General features: G+C 36.2%; 3 protein-coding genes across 3 annotated transcripts; 2 read left to right on the top strand and 1 right to left on the bottom strand.

Annotated features, from left to right (window-relative positions):
* Positions 1-10,485: 10,485 nt before the first annotated feature.
* LOC108984763 (auxin-induced protein 22D-like) lies at positions 10,486-11,886 on the top strand. The gene is made up of 4 exons (XM_018956816.2): positions 10,486-10,819; positions 10,997-11,208; positions 11,347-11,446; positions 11,566-11,886. The coding sequence occupies exons 1-4, from the start codon at positions 10,575-10,577 to the stop codon at positions 11,636-11,638; spliced, it is 630 nt and encodes a 209-aa protein (XP_018812361.1). The 5' UTR covers positions 10,486-10,574; the 3' UTR covers positions 11,639-11,886.
* Positions 11,887-13,443: 1,557 nt separating this feature from the next.
* On the top strand, positions 13,444-15,927 carry LOC108984762 (probable carbohydrate esterase At4g34215). Its single transcript, XM_018956815.2, has 2 exons — positions 13,444-14,146; positions 15,312-15,927. The coding sequence occupies exons 1-2, from the start codon at positions 13,457-13,459 to the stop codon at positions 15,621-15,623; spliced, it is 1,002 nt and encodes a 333-aa protein (XP_018812360.1). The 5' UTR covers positions 13,444-13,456; the 3' UTR covers positions 15,624-15,927.
* Positions 15,928-16,828: 901 nt separating this feature from the next.
* Positions 16,829-19,557, bottom strand: LOC108984765 (protein OSB2, chloroplastic-like). The gene is made up of 5 exons (XM_018956818.2): positions 18,981-19,557; positions 18,166-18,304; positions 17,984-18,068; positions 17,799-17,905; positions 16,829-17,285 (listed from the first exon to the last, which is right to left on the bottom strand). Exons 1-5 carry the CDS (start codon positions 19,370-19,372, stop codon positions 17,097-17,099), a joined length of 912 nt encoding a protein of 303 aa, XP_018812363.1. The 5' UTR covers positions 19,373-19,557; the 3' UTR covers positions 16,829-17,096.
* Positions 19,558-19,765: the final 208 nt, after the last annotated feature.

Here is a 19,765-nt window from a genome sequence, read left to right as displayed (position 1 = left end):
TCAATATATATGTATATAATTAGAAGCATGACTTTTTCGAATACATGATGCATGCGGCCTGCCAAAGTGCTAGAGAGAATGGAAACACACTAAAAAGGCAAAAGCATATGTTGGCTTGTTTCCGATATGTTTTTTTCTGTGCTTGCTATGTATGCAGTCATGTGCTGCGGACTGCTCCCCAATGGGAATTGTTGGAACAAAATCAGAAACATTATCATGTACGCATGCATGCAATAACTTAATTTGACAGCCATATATGCACTCTAATTATTATAAGCTTAGCTAGATGTGCGCGCGTACGTTCGTGAATTATTAATGGTGCTGATCTGTGCAGGTGAGATGTTGTCACGTTGTTCAATTTTTGCAAAAATATTAATACCTCACACAATATATAGCTAGTGTTTGGGGGCAACCAAATGCTAATTAGCTAATTGTAAATATTAATGAACAATTGATCATCATGCTTCCAAGGCTTGCTCCCTACCTAGATATATAATATAATATATATATATTTATATATATATACACACACTATAAGAAAAATGAGCAATTGTGACGGATTATTTGCGACCATAATGACTATTTACGACGAAAATAAACTCATTTTAATAAGAAATAGTAATCATTTTAGCATAAAATAATCATTTCTACAGGAAATAAATTACCACAAATAAACAATTATCTTGTAGTGTTGATATAATATTTGATCTCTTGGATATGGCCGATTTAAGTGGCCTATATATACCAAAAAAGAAAATGATATATAATGACATACCCATTTGATCAAATTAAGAATGAGTCCTGTAAATCAGATTCAATTTTGAGATTTGTTGTTAAGCGAGGTCATGATGATATGAATAAAATCCAAGATGGTTGATGCAATATGCATGGTAGCTAAAGGAATTAATATGTTAATTTTGGTAGTTTAAAATGTCAAGTATAAAATTGATTGGAGGGTGAAAAGTGTGATCTCTTTTAAAAAGATCAAGTAATAATGCACACATATTGAGGTAGTTTTGGGATATATAGTACGTAGATGATGACCAGATCCGGTCATGCCGGCCCACTCTCGATCGGTGTACGTGATTTGTTCTCTATGTATGAACATAAAATTAAATGATCAGTCGATTCATGTAATGCTCAAGTACTATACACTATTTAAACAGTGAACTATAAAGAATTAGGGTCAGATATTCTCTGTTAATTAAAATTATATTGACAAAGAAATGTAACCAATATCGATCAAAACTCGCTCAAATTAATGGGGACGTTCTTTAATTAATAATTCTGTTCTCTTCAGTAGTACTAGTACGCACTTTTCTAGCTAGCTAGTTGCATGTATGGTTGGTTGAGAGAGAAGAGGGTACTGAAGGTGGTGGGACCTAAGTACTGAAAGATCGAAGCTGGCATGTGCTGAGATTCATCGATCGGCAGATCATCGGGCATGGAAGTGGCCATGTGAACTTGTTGGGCGTGTCACCCTCTCTTGGTGTCAAAACCCTATTCCATGTGCGTCGCTGCAGGCATGCAGCTTCCCACTGTCTTTCCCGGCCCTTTGTTTCTGCAGCATATATACATCGATTAATGCCATATAAATCTTCCAAAAAAAAAACCAGAGGGAAAAGACTTCCATCGACAAAACCTCCCACTGATCTATCATGTATTGATCTTTACTAGCTAGCTAGCTAGCTATAGCATGCTCAGTCAGAGGCTTATAAGGGATCTTCTCCAATGAAGATCTATAACTTTCAGTAGTCGTAAGATTGCTTTTGTAAAGTTTTGAAGCAGATCATGAGGTTGGTCTTAATTGGCATCATGCCCATCTCACTCTCCTGATCCCCAAAAATATAAAATAATATTAATATTAATGCACCCAAATTAATGTCAGAGATTATTATTATCCGACGATATAAGTCTTTTTTCCCTATATATTTTCTGTTTTCTCTTATCATTATATATTCTCAATCAGAGATACTGATAACTAGCAGCTTTCTGTATGTATTACTGGTCGGCGGTCATGCAGCCGATTAAATAAATAAAACTATGGATATATAAGATGGTCTCAAGGTGTAGTTAGTCCTAGGAGAACTCAGAGGAAAGTGGTCAAAAAAATGTTAAACAAATTACTTACAGATTATACTGGTTGTGATCATGACAAGGTGCAAAAAAGTTCCCCTCGAACCTGAAAGGAAGAAAAACTGGCGGTAACATTAACTTTATCAGGCAGCTTTAATTTCGCCATGGTTGCAGTGCATGTCTCTAAAAACAAAAACCAGACCGTACCGTCTTTCTCTAAAAACTCCCTCGTCCGAATCCAGCTGAAGGAATGGGAGCTTTGACTCTTCTTCCTCTTCTCGTTGGCCTTTCATTTCCGATGAATTTGTTTAGTTTTTTAAATTTCGGCTAAATAAGGGATTGTTGCTGGTTCGAGCTTTTCTGGTGACCATCGTCTGACATGCACACCACCAAGAATAGCCTCACCCACCGATCTTGCCGTCGACCGGATTGGACTCCATTCGGAGCGGCTCATTGCGCCCCAACGCATTGTTTAAAGGAAACGCGTGAGACACTCAACCACCACGTTTTATCTTCCGTCGAAGCTATGTGCGGCAGCTCAGGGTCTAGTGACTCCAACAATGTCTTGACTGACCGATCGGCTCCTTCCCAGTGTGGCACGTGTCATGCACGTGCCACCGTGGTCTGCCCTCTTGTTTTCCCGATTCTATTTTGTTGGTGTTGTTTGTTGGTTTCCGTTTTCTGTATTTCTGACTCTATGTCGGTATGTTTTTGTTAGTATTTGTTTGTTGGTTTTATTTGTAGGAAAAATAAAGTGAAATAAGTTATTGGACTTATACCCATAGCAATGTTAGTTCCTCCCTCCTCCAGTTAGGAGGATGGATGTAGTGTTTACCTCTCCTCCTTGGGAGGATGGAGTTTGGATGGGAGTTGGTTCTACTTCTGTTTTATATAGAGATTGGTATTCTCTCTTTTGAGAGTTTTTGAAGTTCAGGCAATGCCGTCACAAAGATATTTGTGTACGGAGAGCTTACAATAAGAATTTAGTTTGATTTGTAATTTTGAGTCACAAATATAACTTCTTTATAGAATGAAATGATGTCTATTTCCTATTAAAAAAAATTGTCATGTCTATCAAACACCATTTATATATATATATGGATAGAAATTTGCAAAAAAAAAAAAAAAACACACACACACACACACACACACATATATATATATATGTGAGTTAGTCTACATACTTGGGGATTGCTCATTCAAACCCATATACTTATGTTTAAAAAAAATTTTAAATTATAATAATATACTTTTTAAAATGATGATTTTTCTATTTTTGTCTTCATTCATCAATGGTACTATACACGAAATCTCTCACTTATGACTGCAAATAAAATTTCTAAATATATATACATATATATTATAGTTATACAAAGAAAAAGAAGACTTGAGATTAATAGAAAAAAAAAACAAACAAACAAAGTGTTGCCATCTTTTATTTATAATATTTCTCCTTGAAAGAATGTTTTTTTTTCAAGGCAAATATTCTTGATCTTATGATCAAACACAATTGATCAATTGGGCTCACGATTTTTTGAAGAATACTAGAACTGCTTGTCGGCCTCCAAAATAACAAAAGAGGTGAACATTTTATCTTTGAGTAGCATTATATGTATCTACAATTTTACTTACACTTTTACTTACAAAACTCATTTTGTTAGTTTTCTTTTGAATTTCAAATTTCATAATTTTCAACGTATCAATAACTGACATATAGGACCGTTCAACACTCTTTCAAAGATATTCTCTACCTTTTATTCTTAGTGAGAGAACCTCCCCCTTCTCTCTAAGAACTTCCCCAAACCGAACCCAGTTAAAGGGGGGTGGGAGTTTCGGCCCCTCCCCCCTCTGTTCCCTCCTACCCAAGTTTTTCTTCTTGTATATTTGTTTTTGGTTTGTGTATTTTTTTCAAGTCAAATAAAGGAGAAATGCCAATCTGGGATTTTTCAGTTACCAAAGGCCTACTACATGCGCCCCACCATGGGTTTCCTCAGCAGCCGATCTTCCAAAACTACCGAATGTGGCGCCAAAAGGAGCAGCACGTAGCACGCACGTAGCACGCACACGCAGTTCATCATGCTCGCATGGCTTCCACGCTCCACCGCGAGAAGGATTCAGCCGACGCCACGCACAACGTGTTTGGGGCCAGAGACTCCAGGATCTTCAAGATCGACAGTCAGGCATACTCCTAGAGTGGCGTGTGTCCTTCATGCGCCACTACAGCCTCTTTGCCCATTGTTATGTTCAGTCATAATGTTTCTGTTTTGTTTGTAGATCTGTTTTTTAGTATTTCCTATGTATTTTCAGTTATGTTGTTTGTTTAGGTAAAAATAAAAAGAAATAGGCTACTGAACTTGGTGTCCATAGCAGAAGAGTCTCACTCCTCTTTTGAATGATGGTGGGTGATTATACCTCTCCTCCATTGGAGGAAGGGGGTCAATAGCTCTGTTTTTACAGAGTATTTTTCTCTCAGACAAACTGGAAGGTTTGTCCGGAGAGAATTTATAGAAGTTTAAACAATATCTGTTAGACTGTTACAAAGAGATTTGTGTACGAGGGAGTCCCAAATAGATGAGTAGTTTGGTTTGTAATCTAAATTTTTTCCTGTATTGATTAGTCACAGCTGTAACTTCGATTTCATTAAATAAAATGTAGTCTATTTCTATAAAAAAAATAAAAATAAAAAATAACTGACATGTAGAGAAGTAAATTTTTTATAAATTTTTCTTAATTATATTTTGCATTTTCCTTTATCTTTCAGTTAGGTTTGATTTTTGTCATTATATTTTTCTATAATATATATTCCCATTACCACATCAGTTTTGCCGATCATGAACATTTTTATACTCATGATCAGCTACGAAATCTTTGGTTGTTACGTACCTAATAGTAATTGTATTTGCAAGGGGTAGATCAAATATCGGTTCCAAACTTCTGAACATGCGTACGTACGATATGATCTCTCGTAGCTAGTCATGTGATATATAGCTACGAGATAGGCCACGTCGCATTTTGCAGAACCTCAAAAGCCTCAAATGGCTGATATTTTACGACGATCATGGGATTTTATTTTCCTATTCCCTTGGAGTTTTCCCCGATATCATATATGGTACTCAATGAATCATGCTACTGATCTTTAGCCTGCTGCAGCCCTATATCTATATAGATCATAGGATATGAATCAAAGTGACCATAAACCAGTTCAAGTTTGACTTAATGCCTCGATACCTGTGGCTGTGTGAACGCTTTTTTTTTTTTCCCGGCCCCTTGCTTCCATCTTCAGAATTATGTTGTCTGGCTGTTGGGACATTGTCCTTAAATTATGTCTGATGGAAGAACAAAGAGATTCATCAAAGATCATCATCTCAACTTTAACGGACTTTCAACTCCATGATGTTCCTAAAGTTATGTCTCATTAACATTAACATGCAGATCAATTCATCAAATGATCTTTATTATTTTCAATGATCATTTCGATCGTAGTACGTACTGTACAGATTGATGAACAATATCATGCGCAAGTCAAATATTTTTGGTTTGACCATTCTTATAAATTCTTGGGGTAAAAAAACATGAATATCCTCGGTACGTAGATACAAATTAACAAGTGTGGCATGCAGTTACCTGGCCACAATTATATAACTATTTATTTATTTGTATTGCTGCTGGCCGGGGACCTATAAAGCTACGTACGTACCTGCAGATCGATTGTTCCCATGTGAAGATAAAAACCTAGCTATATATATAGCTAATTAAATCTGATCATATATCATGATCAGAGCTGCAACTTCACGCGCGTACTACTGATCACATTAATTAATCGAGGAAATTCATGTCAAAACGTCTCAACTAGGTAGCTAGCTAGCCAGCCAGCCACCTAGTACTGATTAATGTTATATATATATATATATGAGTAGTGCTACATATACTTATAGTTTTACTTATATTTTTATTTATAAAATTCGTTTTGTTAATTTTTTTTTAAATTTTAAATTTCATGATTTTTAGCATATCAATAATTAATATATGGAGAAGTAAGTTTTTTGTATATGTTTTTTTTAAATACATTTAACATTATATATATATATATATATATAGCTGACCATCATGATCTAGCAGCTGGATCCTTAATTTTTACATATTTAAAAGCTTTTAATCATGTGTCGAGTGTTAACAATTTAAAACTACATTGATCATGAATTAATTCGTAAAACTGTAGCAAATTTGCTATATATACGAGCTAGCTAGCTAGGGACCCAAAATAAACTGTTTTTAGGGTGGAGGAATCAATAATTCAACCGGCCTAAAACCCACAGCTTTTTTGTTCCAAAGAAAATTTAAAAACGAAAAGTCGTCTCTAATTTATGATCAGGTCGTTCCAAAAAGTTTTCAGGATCGATCAAACGTTCAAAAAGAATAAAAATTATCATTCAAACGATCTATGGCGGCGAATTAAGGTGATCGAATGGCCTTCTTTTCGAATTAATGATAAATTCCAACAACAAACAAATATGTCATATATATATATATATATATATATATATATATATACCTGATGAATAGGAAGAGGAAAAAAAGCTCTCTCTCTCTCTCTCTGATCTCTCTCTCTCTAATTTATCCCTAGCTAATGAATTATATGTCACCATTATAAATTCAAATGATATATTATTGATCGATCAGTACTGTTAAATTAAATAAATCATTTGAATGATCACTGTTAAATTAATTAAATAAGGTTTTTGTTTTTCACAGTTCACAGCTGCATGCATGCGTATGCATTTTGAAGCTGAAGTTTAAAAAAGATCAAAGCCTTTTGGGGACAAAAGAATCCATTTCTAAAATTCAAATAACACATTTCCAATTACATTAATGGCCAAGTGGTGTGGAATATTATGCATGCCACTACAAGAGTTCAGAAACTCTCTAGCTAGTGCATGCCCCACTCATGAAACGGTCAATTAGGTGGTGTCCAATCAATATATTGAGTTTTAGTAGTTGATTTTAGATGTATCTAATTACTCACTTGAACCCACAATTTTCTCGAGAAAATTGATTAGAAAGTGTCATCAATGCCCTTAATTGGTTATTCCCTACAGCTTGCCTGCATATATATGATGCTAGCTATACATGATGATGCATGAATGGGCCGGGCAGCACGCCTCTTAATGGCATTGTATGTATGTATGTATGTATGCATGCATGTATGACAAGCTGTACCGGTAGCATGGCAATGGGCATGGGTGCCATAGCATGGTCCGAACTACCACACAAAGGCAAGTGATGCATCACTGATGCATGCACCAAGCACATAAAGGAAACAAGAAAGAAAGAGAATACAAAATAAAAAGGGTACGTAGGACCGGACTACCCTTCAGGCTTTTGGGCTTCTCGATTCATCCCGAAGAAATTCCAAAGTCCAAACTCTTGCATCCACGTGTGGTATTGGCCCACATTTCACCATCAACATTTAATTAACACTCACACGTGTGTACTTCATGCATGCATATATAGTTTTGTCTTCGATCGTTCCGCTTTCACCTCTCTAGCTTTTAATAGTCGATCTACTTGCAAATATTCTCCGCCCCGTTTTGGCGTTTTCATGATATTTAAGATTTAATTTGCATGATTTTTCCTTCTAAATAGCAAACGTTGTGCGCAAGCCTTATAATCAAGTGACTTCTTGATCTGGTGCAGTTTATTCTTCTTCCTTGCATGGTTTGAGAAGAAAAACACTCTTGGAAGTAGTACTACTTATGATAATACTCTTCGAAGAAAAGCACTCTGATGAGAACCAGCTTGTCATAATTCATCTTTGCTTCCAAAATGTACTGGTGTTTCTTCAAGGATATGCCCTAGCTCATGTATAGCAGAAGCTTTTTCAAACAAGGTAGGATCCACAATACTGTGGCATGGGGTCATGTGGAAGAAGGGTACTCGCATATATAGAAGTAGTGAAATTGGCAAAGACAGACAACGAAAACCATCAATGCTTTGATTCAATCTAGTTGGGGAGAAAAGTTGGTAGACCCTTGTGTTTCATGTGGTCCATCCAAAGATTAGTGAGCTGGGTTCACAAAAGAATGCCTGTGGTTTTATTACATGAATGGTGCCCTCAATTATGACACTTCTATTTGTCCTTTTGTTCCACTTTTTTTGCATGCTGATCGTCGGCTAGCTAGCTATGAGCTGTTTTTGGGTGTGCTCTATCATCTATGGTCTTTGTGGATATATATATGTTTTCAGATTCAAGAAACAGACATAAGTTGCGTTGAGTCTAGGTACAACGGCACGGGCAAACCAAGCTGCCCCCATTATCAAAAGGGAGAGCTGTCGTGTTAGGCTTGTTTAAGAGATCAGTGGATTGGGTGGCCGGAATCTTTGGATGAAAGATCGTTTATAAACACGTATTTCATAATAGGATATAAGAGACACGTGTCCCTCATCCTACATGTAAGGCCAATTTCAACTGGGATTGGACCCAAATGGAGTCTTTGTTTAAATCTTAATCCTTGGCATGCATAAACCCTAGTTTTGAGATGTGTTAGTGCGTGATCAGGACAAGTACGTACCAGGCCACCCTTCAATATCCTTTCCACAGATGTGTTGATACTTAGTTGATTAATTACAATAACTAGTATATATATACACATGAAATTCCCACATCGATCGATGGCGTACGCAAATCGAGTACTGATCATAATCGGTACTGCAGTCAATTAACAGATCAGGTGCACAGCCATTGCCTAAAGATTAATTCATGCCCAACCTGAAGCTCATTCATTTATTAGTTGATGTGCGAGCCAAACCAGGGTTTGTGGATGAAACTCTCTGAAGTGACAATCAAATTGAGATACCACAAAAGTTTGTACCAAGTCTCGTTATGGTTTTGTTGGCAATAAGTATACTCAATGCCTAGACCACAATTTTGTTAACCAGTACATTTCACTCTTTAATTGCTAGGCCCATGGACTAAAATGCAAACCTCAAGACATATTTTGCAATGAAAGTGTTGGTTATATATCTATGGATCAGCTTTTGATGCATTCAAGCAATCATGAATGCGCATGCGCCCCACCCAACTGATCCCCAAGAAGGAAACTAGAAAGGGAAACAAAAATGTGTTTATGAATATACATGATCGATGTATATATATACATGTGACGCATAGTTATACTAAATATATACTATACACACACGCGCGCGACCATATATATGTGTATATATATATATATATATATATATATATATCATGTGATGCATAGTTATAATATCTAATATTTGTAAGGAAAAGAGAAAGAAGAAAGAAAAACCTATGCAAGTTTCGCTGATATATATGCTAAAGCTAGCCGGTGTATGATCATGTCAGTCATGAAAGTGTACTGGGTTGTTATTAACGATTGTAATTGACTTGTTTTTCAAGTCAACTTTGTAAGTCCTCTCTTAATGAAGGGTTATGATCCGATTTATCAAAAAAAAAAAAAAATCAATCCCAAAAGATCCCTTCCTCATATACTCTCTCTCTCTCTCTCTCTATATATATATATATATATATATGTATGATTGCAGGTTTGAGAAATGATTTATTCCATTTCCCTTCGTCGTTGGATTAAGTTTAATTGTTGTGGAAAATCCAATATTATTAATATTGTTGAAATATTTACCCATTTCTAAACACTATTAATTGTTCATTTCAAGCATTTTTTTTCTAAATTCTTTAACAGTAAGAACTATTTAGAACCTTCAATATGATTCTTTATCTTTTAGTTTTCTTTTAATTAAAATTATAATCATTTTGCATATATAATATCTTATTTAAGTATTGTTATTATGGTCAACTACCATGCATACAAGAGACTTGTAATGGTTGGTAAGGTAAGTCATGATGATCAACCAAAGGCAGAGCAGAATCTCCTATGGAACAAAAAAATATGTTAAAATAAAATACACTTAATTATTCAGAGAATTTTAGGCTAAAAGGGGTATGGTGATGATGATGACAATAATGCTGATGGAGGATGATGAGCTGACCATGCCACATGAAATCCGACATGTCATGCAGCTCCAACCATTCATCTCAAACCACATGGCACATAGTGATATCTTTTGCCAATCAAAGAAATCCACGTGGGACCCTCCTTTCACATGGGGTGTCTTTTGATTTCCACCCTCGTGATTCAGCACTCCTCATCAAACCGTCCATCCTATCCTAGACCCCGCCCGCCAATCTCAACCGTCAATTCTTGGTCCACGGTCATCAATAGCGTTGGCTGTGCTTGTCCCTCCTTTGTCCCCCTCACATTGAGCACCACAGTCCAAGGTGCCCCTAAATAGGATAAAGTCACCTAGATATTGTCCCTCACCATTGACTCTATAAATTTATTTGTGCTTTCTCCAAAATCTGATCAACATTTCACTCATTCTTTCTTTGAGAAAAGTCTCAAGGTGTTGAAGTATTTTGGGTTTTATTAATTTGTTGAATTAGTACTTGTGCAGCAAAAATGGAAAGGTCAGTGAATTATGGGGTTACTGATGATCTAATTCTCGAGGCAACTGAGCTGAGATTAGGATTGCCCGGGAGTGATGGGCATGAGAAACAATCATCTGCTACTGCTTGTCATGTGATGAGGAATAACAAGAGAGCTTCACCACAAGGAATAAGCGAGGAGCCAAGGTTTAAGATTTGCATTTCCAACGAGTCTGATGTTGCTAGCAATGGTGACCCAGATTGTGAGCCTCCAGCCAAGTAAGTGATCTGTTAGCAAAAAATGCTCGGTCGGTACTGATTTATAATTTTATATCCTTAATTCTTAATCATGTCTGCCTTTAGATATATAATTATATATATATATATATATATATATATATACACACGTACGTATGTATGTATGTTGGCTAAATATGCATGCATGATGCATGGCAGGGCACAAGTAGTGGGGTGGCCACCAATTCGTTCTTACAGGAGAAACAGTTTCCAACAAATGAAGAGTACTGATCAGGATGATGCAGATGCTGGGATGTACGTGAAAGTAAGCATGGATGGAGCTCCATATCTAAGGAAGGTTGATCTCAAGTTTTACAGGAGCTACCCAGATCTCCTCAACGCTTTGGAAAACATGTTCAAGTTCGCCGTAGGTAAGATTTATACATTCCTGCAGCAGTACTCCAATGATGATTATGATGGTGATGGTGCTTATATTTGCATTAGTACTATATATATATATATAAACGATTACTTCTGATCAACATGTAATTGCTATATTTTTTTATCAGGTGAGTATTCAGAAAGGGAAGGGTACAATGGATCTGACTTTGCTCCGACTTATGAAGACAAAGATGGTGACTGGATGCTGGTTGGAGATGTTCCATGGGAGTAAGTTCTCTCCCTATTTAGCTAGATCACCTTGATCTCTTCATGATATATACGTACGTACGTGTGATCTCTATATATATCCTTCTCCAAAGTGATTAAGCCTTTATTTCATTATGCAGTATGTTCGTTTCCTCCTGTAAGAGGCTGAGAATCATGAGAGGATCAGAAGCTAGAGGCTTGGGTTGTCTGTGAAGACCGGCAAAAGAACAACCACACAGGAAACAAATGTCTTGGCTGCAACTTTGACATGGAATCTTTAAGCATGGGTTCAGCAACAAGACACATAATTTGTCAGATTCCATATAAATTTTCTTTGTTTTTTTTTTCAAATACTCGATGTTGATTTCAGCCTCTGGGTTTTAGCCCATTATTGTTAGTTCTTTGTAAACGGATACTTGCTAGCAGCAAAGCTAGGAAAAATGAAAAAAAAAAAAAAAAAAGGAAGACAAAATACAGCAATTAAGACCTGTACAGAGGATAAAATGTTTCGTTTTGTCCCAAGATCTGCTTAGGTTTTAGTGGGATTATAGAAGACTAAAATACAACAATTTTCTTTAAAGTACTTTACGTGTACGAGTGGACATTGAAAGCAATGAACTGCATGTTATTGACTGCTTCTTTTACATTAGAATTCAATTAGTAACCTCGACAAAATAATAATAATCATTTCAAACGAAACATCTTTCTGAGAACTACAGCTAATAGTTGTTCTTGCAGAGAGCTTCGACTTATTAATGTACACCACAAGTCCAGAAAGACTGAAAGAGAGAGATGATCTTGCCTGTAGATAAAGAAGATTGGAACGAGGTTTTTCCAGCGCGCGCATTGAGTCCATTGACATAATCTAATATTTGCTGGTTTAGACCTGAACAGTAGTATTATATATAGGTCGATGCCAGTTCCAAATATGCATAGAAAAACTACCGATGATCAGGGTTTACAGATAAATTTTTTTTTTTTTTTTTTTTAAGGGCCTAGCTAGCTGAACTAATCCTTTATGCAATAGCTAGATGCAAAAGAACCAAGATTGAAGCGGGAAAAAAAATGCATGTTTGGGTCAATACGTCCCTTTTGGAAAGCTAAGCTGCCTAATTGTCAAAGTTGAACTACCTTTGATTAAGATGCCAATTATACAGTGTTAAACTTACAAAAATATGAACTTTTTATTTCAGGAACTGCATTTTACAATGAAAGAATTGACAAATAAATGGATACATGAGGCTAAATTTTCTATGGTAACTTATAATAGATCAGTATATATGGAAAGAATTTACAGTGGCTAATTCCTAAAATCATGGTGTTGCCGACTTTGTATTTCATTGATCTTGCTGATTTTGTGCTAAGTGTGATCCTGATTAATTTTGGAAGGGCTTGCAGATTAGTTCATGAACATGATCTGCAAAAGGTAATTACCAAAGTTGCAGATGATAGTTAGAATATACCTAATCTCTCAAAAGAATGCGTACATAGACAGCAACACATACCTCCTTGTAAGTTACAAGCTGTAATCCTACTATGGTTACTTGTATTTTTTTAAAATAAAAATCATCAACTTGACGTCCCAATGAGACCATTTGATTAAAATCATGAGTCGTGGTACACCCACCACCGACAAGTTATAAATTTTTTTTATTTTTTTTTTCTGATTATTTTATTCATTTTAATTATATGATCTTTAAATTTTTTTTAAAAAAAAAATTACAACATTATTTAAAAAATACTTCTTTAATCACTAAATAAATCAATAAATTAAAAAAAAATCGTGGGATCCAATCGTCCAGATGGATCTTCAGAATTATTCAAATCATATATATATATGATCCATCGTATAGTGTGCTAGCTAGTGATGTCCATTATTCCTCGTACGCTGACGTGGATGTTCTTTACTGGTCCAAAGATTGAAAACTAAAACGAATATGACAGTCTGTATTTTACACCAATAAAGGCCGGTATTTGTTTTTTTTTTTTTTTTTTTATCCTTGGCAAAATGGCCGGGATTCAACTGTTACAATGAGAAGAGAAGCAAGCATAAATGTCTTGCTTTCAACGTGGCCAATGACCTTTCATCTTTGCCGCACAGCGCCGCAAAGGGATATGGTACCCTTGTTGTTCTTTTCAGTCCTTGTGGCTCAAGCTTGGTCGGTGAGGCCCCAACAACTCCCGGTACCCAAAAACATATTCATATTAGCCGGACAGAGCAACATGGCCGGACGTGGAGGTGTGGTTAACGATACAATCACCGGCGTCGCCACCTGGGACGGCATAATCCCTCCCCAGTGCCAACCCAACCCTTCCGTTCTCCGGCTCAGCGCAAACCTCACATGGGTTTTAGCCCACGAGCCTCTACACGCGGACATTGATTTCAACAAGACCAACGGGGTTGGACCCGGCATGGCTTTTGCTAACGCGGTCTTGGCCAAAGACCCGACCTTTGGTGCCATTGGTCTGGTCCCCTGTGCAATCGGAGGGACCAAGATAAGTGAGTGGGGCAGAGGAACATTCCTTTACAACCAGTTGGTGCAGAGGGCTCGGGCTTCGTTGCAAGATGGCGGTGGCAATACGATTCAAGCGCTTCTTTGGTATCAAGGGGAGAGCGACACAATTAGTAAAGAAGATGCAGAGTCATATAAGGGAAAGTTGGAGAGGTTTTTCATGGACCTCCGAGATGATTTGCAGTCTCCCATGCTCCCAATAATCCAGGTAATGCACGTATGATTTTGTCCTGATCATTGATCAAGCTCTTGATCAATGAATGTCTTTGTTTGTCAAATTTCTAGTTCTCGCTTTCTTCAATTGCCAATCTTTCTCCCAAACTTGGGTCATATAGGGCCAAGTCATGTGACATTGATCTTTTCTTCTTTTTATATACTCCACTTTTGGGAGAAATAATTGATAGTACTGCAGAATAGTCCCACTTCATATTCTGCAGCAATCTAGTGATTACAAGTTTCGACAACTTCTACGCCACAACCCAACAGTTGTCAATTACACAAAGCGCTGGGAGTCGGATTAGGCCGAAATAAGAGTTATACACCATCCAATCATACTTTGACACGTATGAATTTTAAAAAATATAAAATAAAATTAATTATATGAGATTTTTGGTGGACCCCCATTTTTAATATATTTTTATTATTTATACTACTTCTCCATCCTGTTTTTATAGTGTGTTTTTTATGTAATTAGAATCAAATTGAGATTCAGATTGCGTAGACTCGAGAGAACAAGAAAGAAGCATGATATATATGAATTTTTTTTTTTTTTTTTATCCTAAAGTAGCATGATATGAGTTCGGATTTAGATAAGTCTTACCACAAATTTTATAAAAATAAATTTATAAATTCATACGATTTCATATGATATATTAATTTATTTTATAATAAAAATAATTTTATAATTTAACGTATCATATATAAATATTTCCAATTTATAAATTTATTTTATAAAATTCTTTTGTGATTAAAATATTTATCTCTAAGTTATAATTTTATAATAATTATAATTGTTTGATTGAATTTAGCAAAATGGTATTAAAGGCTTAGGAAACGCTTGGATGATAAGTTGAATTGAGATAAATTGATATGAAGATTGAATAAAATATTATTAATATATATTATTTTTTAATATTATTATTGTTTTAAAATTTAAAAAAATTAAATTATTTATTATATTTTATATAAAAATTTAATAAAATTATAATAATTAAATAAGAAAATTGGGAGACTTTCGTATCCAACCGGGTCTCATTTACCAAGTCTTCTATCCCATCTTTTTAGATTTCTATTTCTTTATATAATAAAATAATACTCAATATATATATATATACACACACAACTGTGAAATAACATTGGAATCTTTTGGGTAGGTGGCTCTGGCGTCGGGAGGTGGACCTTTCGTAAAGATTGTTAGAGAAGAGCAGATGGGGATTGACCTCTTGAACCTGCGAACAGTAGACGCCAAGGGTCTGGCTCTTGAGCCGGATGGTCTGCACCTAACCACGCCATCCCAAGTTCGACTAGGCCAGATGTTGGCCGATACATTCCGTCAGTTCTTGCCCAGTGGCCCCATTGTCAGCCTCACTTACAGTGGCAGTTCTGCAAGGTGTTCTACTTTTATTGTTGACTTCTTCATAGCTCCATTGTTAAGATGTATCAACAGGATCATCCTGCTAAATTAATAAGCATGTCTAGCAAAAGAAATTGTACGAGTCATATGAGGGGTCGAGTTTTTCTGTCTTGTTAGTTTCATGCCCAAAAAATCAAACTTCAAACAGTTCTTACAAACGTTTTACATCAAAAAATTGTTTTGTTTCATGTCAAAACAAGAGGAGGGCAGATTTCTGGCTGTATTTGAACTATGTGCATGAACTAGTGTCTGCTTGTCAGGGTAATTAGCAGCAGGGTAGGCTCCATTAATATTGACAAAGGATGAATATAATGACATTCCAGCTGAAGTAATATGGTTGCATGTAATAATAAACCAATCAACAACTATCCAACTGCTCCAACAACTTTGATACAGGTGGAAAATTGCATGAACATAGAAATTGGCCATGTATAAATCAGCTTGCAAGTCCATACTGTAAGAACATCTCAATTATAGAATAATTTAAGATACAAAAATTTTTTATGCAAACTGATGTGGCAAGCCACCACAGCAGTTGTGTATAATAATAAAAGAAAAAGAAAATCTTGTTTGTCTCTAGGAAACTAGTAATGTTGCCTATGTGGAGCTGGTCAGGACTCATCTAAGCTCACATAAATATTACAATGCGTATACATATTTGGTCAGCCAATCTATTTTTTCAACTGTAATCAACTAAACTAAACATGCAGACTCTTAATGCTGCTTTTCAAACAGTTACAGTGACAATACTCAATCGAAGTTTCTTGGTTGAAATTATATTAAAATGGAAAAAGGAGAAAGAAAAGGCATGGGAGAACATATGGTATCCTGATTCATGCATTAACTAAATGCAAAACATGCGAGTGACCCAAATTTTAGTTTTTCCGATGCTTATTTTCCAGAAGGCCTGCTTGACATGCAATAGTCCAGTTAGGTCTCAGGCATTTTGAGCAATTAAAACACCAGGTGATAAGACTTCAGTTCAAGTATCCCAAACCCATCAGAGCAGATTTTAAAGTTCATAAAGTTTCTTGTTCTAAAGATAAACAAATGTCTCCAGATGCAGGATATAACCAAGGCCGCGGATACATCATGACTTCTAGTAAATATTTGGTCCACTGAAGCTAGGCATGAAAAATTCATCAATAGTACAAGCAACAGCATTAAGATATTGAAGTGGAAGGTAGAAACAAGTTTAAATTGGGTGGATCAGGGCCCAAAGTCCAATGGCCAGAACCATATCATAGGGCATTCTAGAGTAATTAATAAATCATAATCTTTATAAGAGATGTTTAGATCTCAAGACAAAATTTCCTCACATAGACAAGAAGGGTTCGAAGAGAAATACAGAGCTGCAGATTATCTGCACATCATGTAAGATGCATATTGTAGGCCACAAAATACCCCTACCACAAATACTCAACATATTCTTTGGAGATCTTCCAGAATATTAGGTGAAATGAGAAAAATAAATAGAGAAATTACACCATTGGCACCAATACCTAAAGATCAGCATCACAAGCACTTAGAAAGGCAAAAACTTATCACCAGCCATTAAATTTGCATCCATCCTGGCATCCTGATCATAAAGAGACCCCATTCGTGTATCCAGTATAGCCAGTTGGGACTTCACCCATGGTGGATTGTACCTGCCTTCGACCCACAAAGCTTCTCCAGTATCTTTGTGCTTAAAATCTGGATATTTTGGGTTTTTCTGTCAACAAAAGAAAATTTCAATAATATGCTGTGGAAGCAAACATGAACAAGAAATTAGTTCAATGATGCTAAAATTTCAGGTCCACAGAGAATACGTCCATGAATTTTCCAATATTGTTATTTAGTAGAACGAACTATGTCATTATAATATGGTTCAAAGAATTATATTTAACATAACATTTGAATCAAGTTTCATAATTGCTGAAGAATTATCAAGCCAGTACATAGCCGAAAAAATATATATCCACACTTTTCAAGCCAAGAAAAGCAACCTATTGTTTATGCTATTTATTGATCCATTATGCTTTCTATCTTATAATATTTACGCACTGTATTTTCTCATTAAAACAACACCTGTTGTAATTTTCATTTGGCCATGTAAATTTTGTGCAGATTACTCAAAGCATATGTATTATTCTCCTCATTACATCCTAGGGTATAACCACATGAACATGTATAAAATATCCAATCTCCTAAATGGAGAAAATTTAAATGGATTTAAATTTAGTACCTTGTTCTTCCTATTATCCCACCAATCCACTGGATTAGCAAAGAAGGCTTGCCATAATTCTTCAACAGAACCAACATTGCTTGCAGCATTATTTCCAAACTTTTTCCCTGCAAAAATAAAGGAAACATGTAACAGGAACATTCAAACACAAACAAAACTCTTCTCAAATTAAGAATATTTCTTGCCTGCCATCACAGAATTAGATTCACGATCATTCAAAGGGAAAGATGAGAGGCTCCTTTCAACAAAATTCAGTTGCTGAACAACTACCTGCAAAAGAGCTAAAACTATCATAATTGACTACGGGCAAACTGAATGTGAAGAGGGAATGACCTTTGGTTATGAATATAAAATAAATTGAAAAAACCTTGTAGTACGTCTGCTGTCTTCCATCCTCGCTTTCAACTGTATCTGACACCAGGCGACCCGATATGTATATTTGCTGGCCTTTCTCCACATGCTGAAAAGCAATATGCGCTAGCTCATCCCAAAACGTCAAGTTTATCCTGAATTACATCACTGTCATTCTCAAGAAAGCTATATGATTTGAACTTCAATTAGCACTGACCCACTGACGGTATTCATGCATAGATGAGTTAGTTTGTTACATCTTAAGTCTTAACGAGATCAACAAGGCATCAACTACCAAAAAATTGTAGTAAGCAAAACACGCACACGCACACGCACCCAAGCCAATAATGTGTAACAGAGTGACCTTGAGTTGCTGATCAGCATGCATTCTAGATAAGTAATCGACTCATTTCCTAGTTTCACCTATATTTCTCAATTGAAAATTTGGAAACTTCTCTCTTTCTCTTTGTTCTTGTGTCCCAAACCATTAAAGTTTGAAAATTGCCACACGAAACCCCTAAAGTGGAATTCCCAAAAACCAAAAAATACCAAGCAAATCATGGTTCATATATAACTCGCACCCATAAAACATATAATACACAAAACTCCCCAGCCGCCACCCATTTTGAGCACTCGACATTCAACTAATTTCCACTACTTAAGAACCAAACTGAATTATGAAACCAAAAAGTCACAATTTACAGTGCCAAATTTTAAACCCAGAAACCATATTACAATGAAAAATGGCGACAAAACAATTTTTTTTTTTTTTTTTGACAAAACAATTTAATGCTGTCCATAAAGAGAAGAGGATGGATGATAAGGTTTTACCAGGAGGTGAGGGAGGAGGACTTCTTGACGGCGAGGCGGGTCCAGGCGAGGGCTTTGCCAGAGGGTAAGTGCTTGATCTCGACTTGGGTGCCGACGATGCCTATGAGGTGCACCGTGTTACTGTGCTCCTTACTCCACGGGATCTCCGCCGGCCTCGGGAACGCCACCTGGGTGCTGTAATTGTACTGCTGCTGGTCGTGGTAATCCACCGAGCATCTCAAGCGCAAGCACCGGTTGGTGGATGAAGATGGGAGCAGAGAGGGTACAGTGAGGTTGGCGAATTGGGTTTTTGGTATTATGCAAACGAAGTTCCTTGTAGCCGCCGTTCTAGTGGTTGTGGATGAATATGACAATGGTGGTACTGGGGATAGTAGCGTTTGGTTCAACGCCATTTTTTGTAATCTGAAAGTCTATATCTATATCTATCTATCTTTGTGGAGGATTCTTGCTTTCTATCTCTTATCGCTATGGTCTTCTCCGTGAGACCGCGCGCCGAGGACGTGCGTGCAAGTGTGGTGACGACGGGGGGATTTTGTGCCCTCCTTTGCGCTGATGCAAATTTTATGTCCAGTCCGAAGATAATGATATCTCACGATTTAATAATAGTTAATAGAATAATCGTTTTTAATAATTGTGGATACGAAATTGGACCAACAGATCTCCACAAGCCCAGTTATACCAACAATGGATAAGCTTTCTTGGTTTAGCATTTGCAGCTAGGAATTGGGCTTCAATCCTAAATAATAATAATAATAATAATAATAATGTTACATACAATCATAAAA

The sequence above is a fragment of the Juglans regia genome, chromosome 10, assembly GCF_001411555.2.
Source record: "Juglans regia cultivar Chandler chromosome 10, Walnut 2.0, whole genome shotgun sequence".
NCBI classification, from domain to species: Eukaryota; Viridiplantae; Streptophyta; class Magnoliopsida; order Fagales; family Juglandaceae; genus Juglans; species Juglans regia.
The sequence above is the reverse complement of the archived record's forward strand: the minus strand, read 5'-3'. Positions and strand labels throughout refer to the sequence as shown.

Excerpts from the sequence above, each read along its gene's own strand:
- LOC108984765 (XM_018956818.2), bottom strand. The coding sequence starts at position 19,372 with ATGGCGTTGAACCAAACGCTACTATCCCCAGTACCACCATTGTCATAT. Across the intron at positions 17,906-17,983 it reads ATCTAATTCTGTGATGGCAG|GGAAAAAGTTTGGAAATAAT; the intron begins GCAAGAAATATT and ends TTATTTTTGCAG. Across the intron at positions 17,286-17,798 it reads GGGATAATAGGAAGAACAAG|AAAAACCCAAAATATCCAGA; the intron begins GTACTAAATTTA and ends TTTTGTTGACAG.
- LOC108984763 (XM_018956816.2), top strand. The coding sequence starts at position 10,575 with ATGGAAAGGTCAGTGAATTATGGGGTTACTGATGATCTAATTCTCGAG. Across the intron at positions 10,820-10,996 it reads GATTGTGAGCCTCCAGCCAA|GGCACAAGTAGTGGGGTGGC; the intron begins GTAAGTGATCTG and ends GATGCATGGCAG. Across the intron at positions 11,209-11,346 it reads CATGTTCAAGTTCGCCGTAG|GTGAGTATTCAGAAAGGGAA; the intron begins GTAAGATTTATA and ends TTTTTTTATCAG.
- LOC108984762 (XM_018956815.2), top strand. The coding sequence starts at position 13,457 with ATGAGAAGAGAAGCAAGCATAAATGTCTTGCTTTCAACGTGGCCAATG. Across the intron at positions 14,147-15,311 it reads CCATGCTCCCAATAATCCAG|GTGGCTCTGGCGTCGGGAGG; the intron begins GTAATGCACGTA and ends TCTTTTGGGTAG.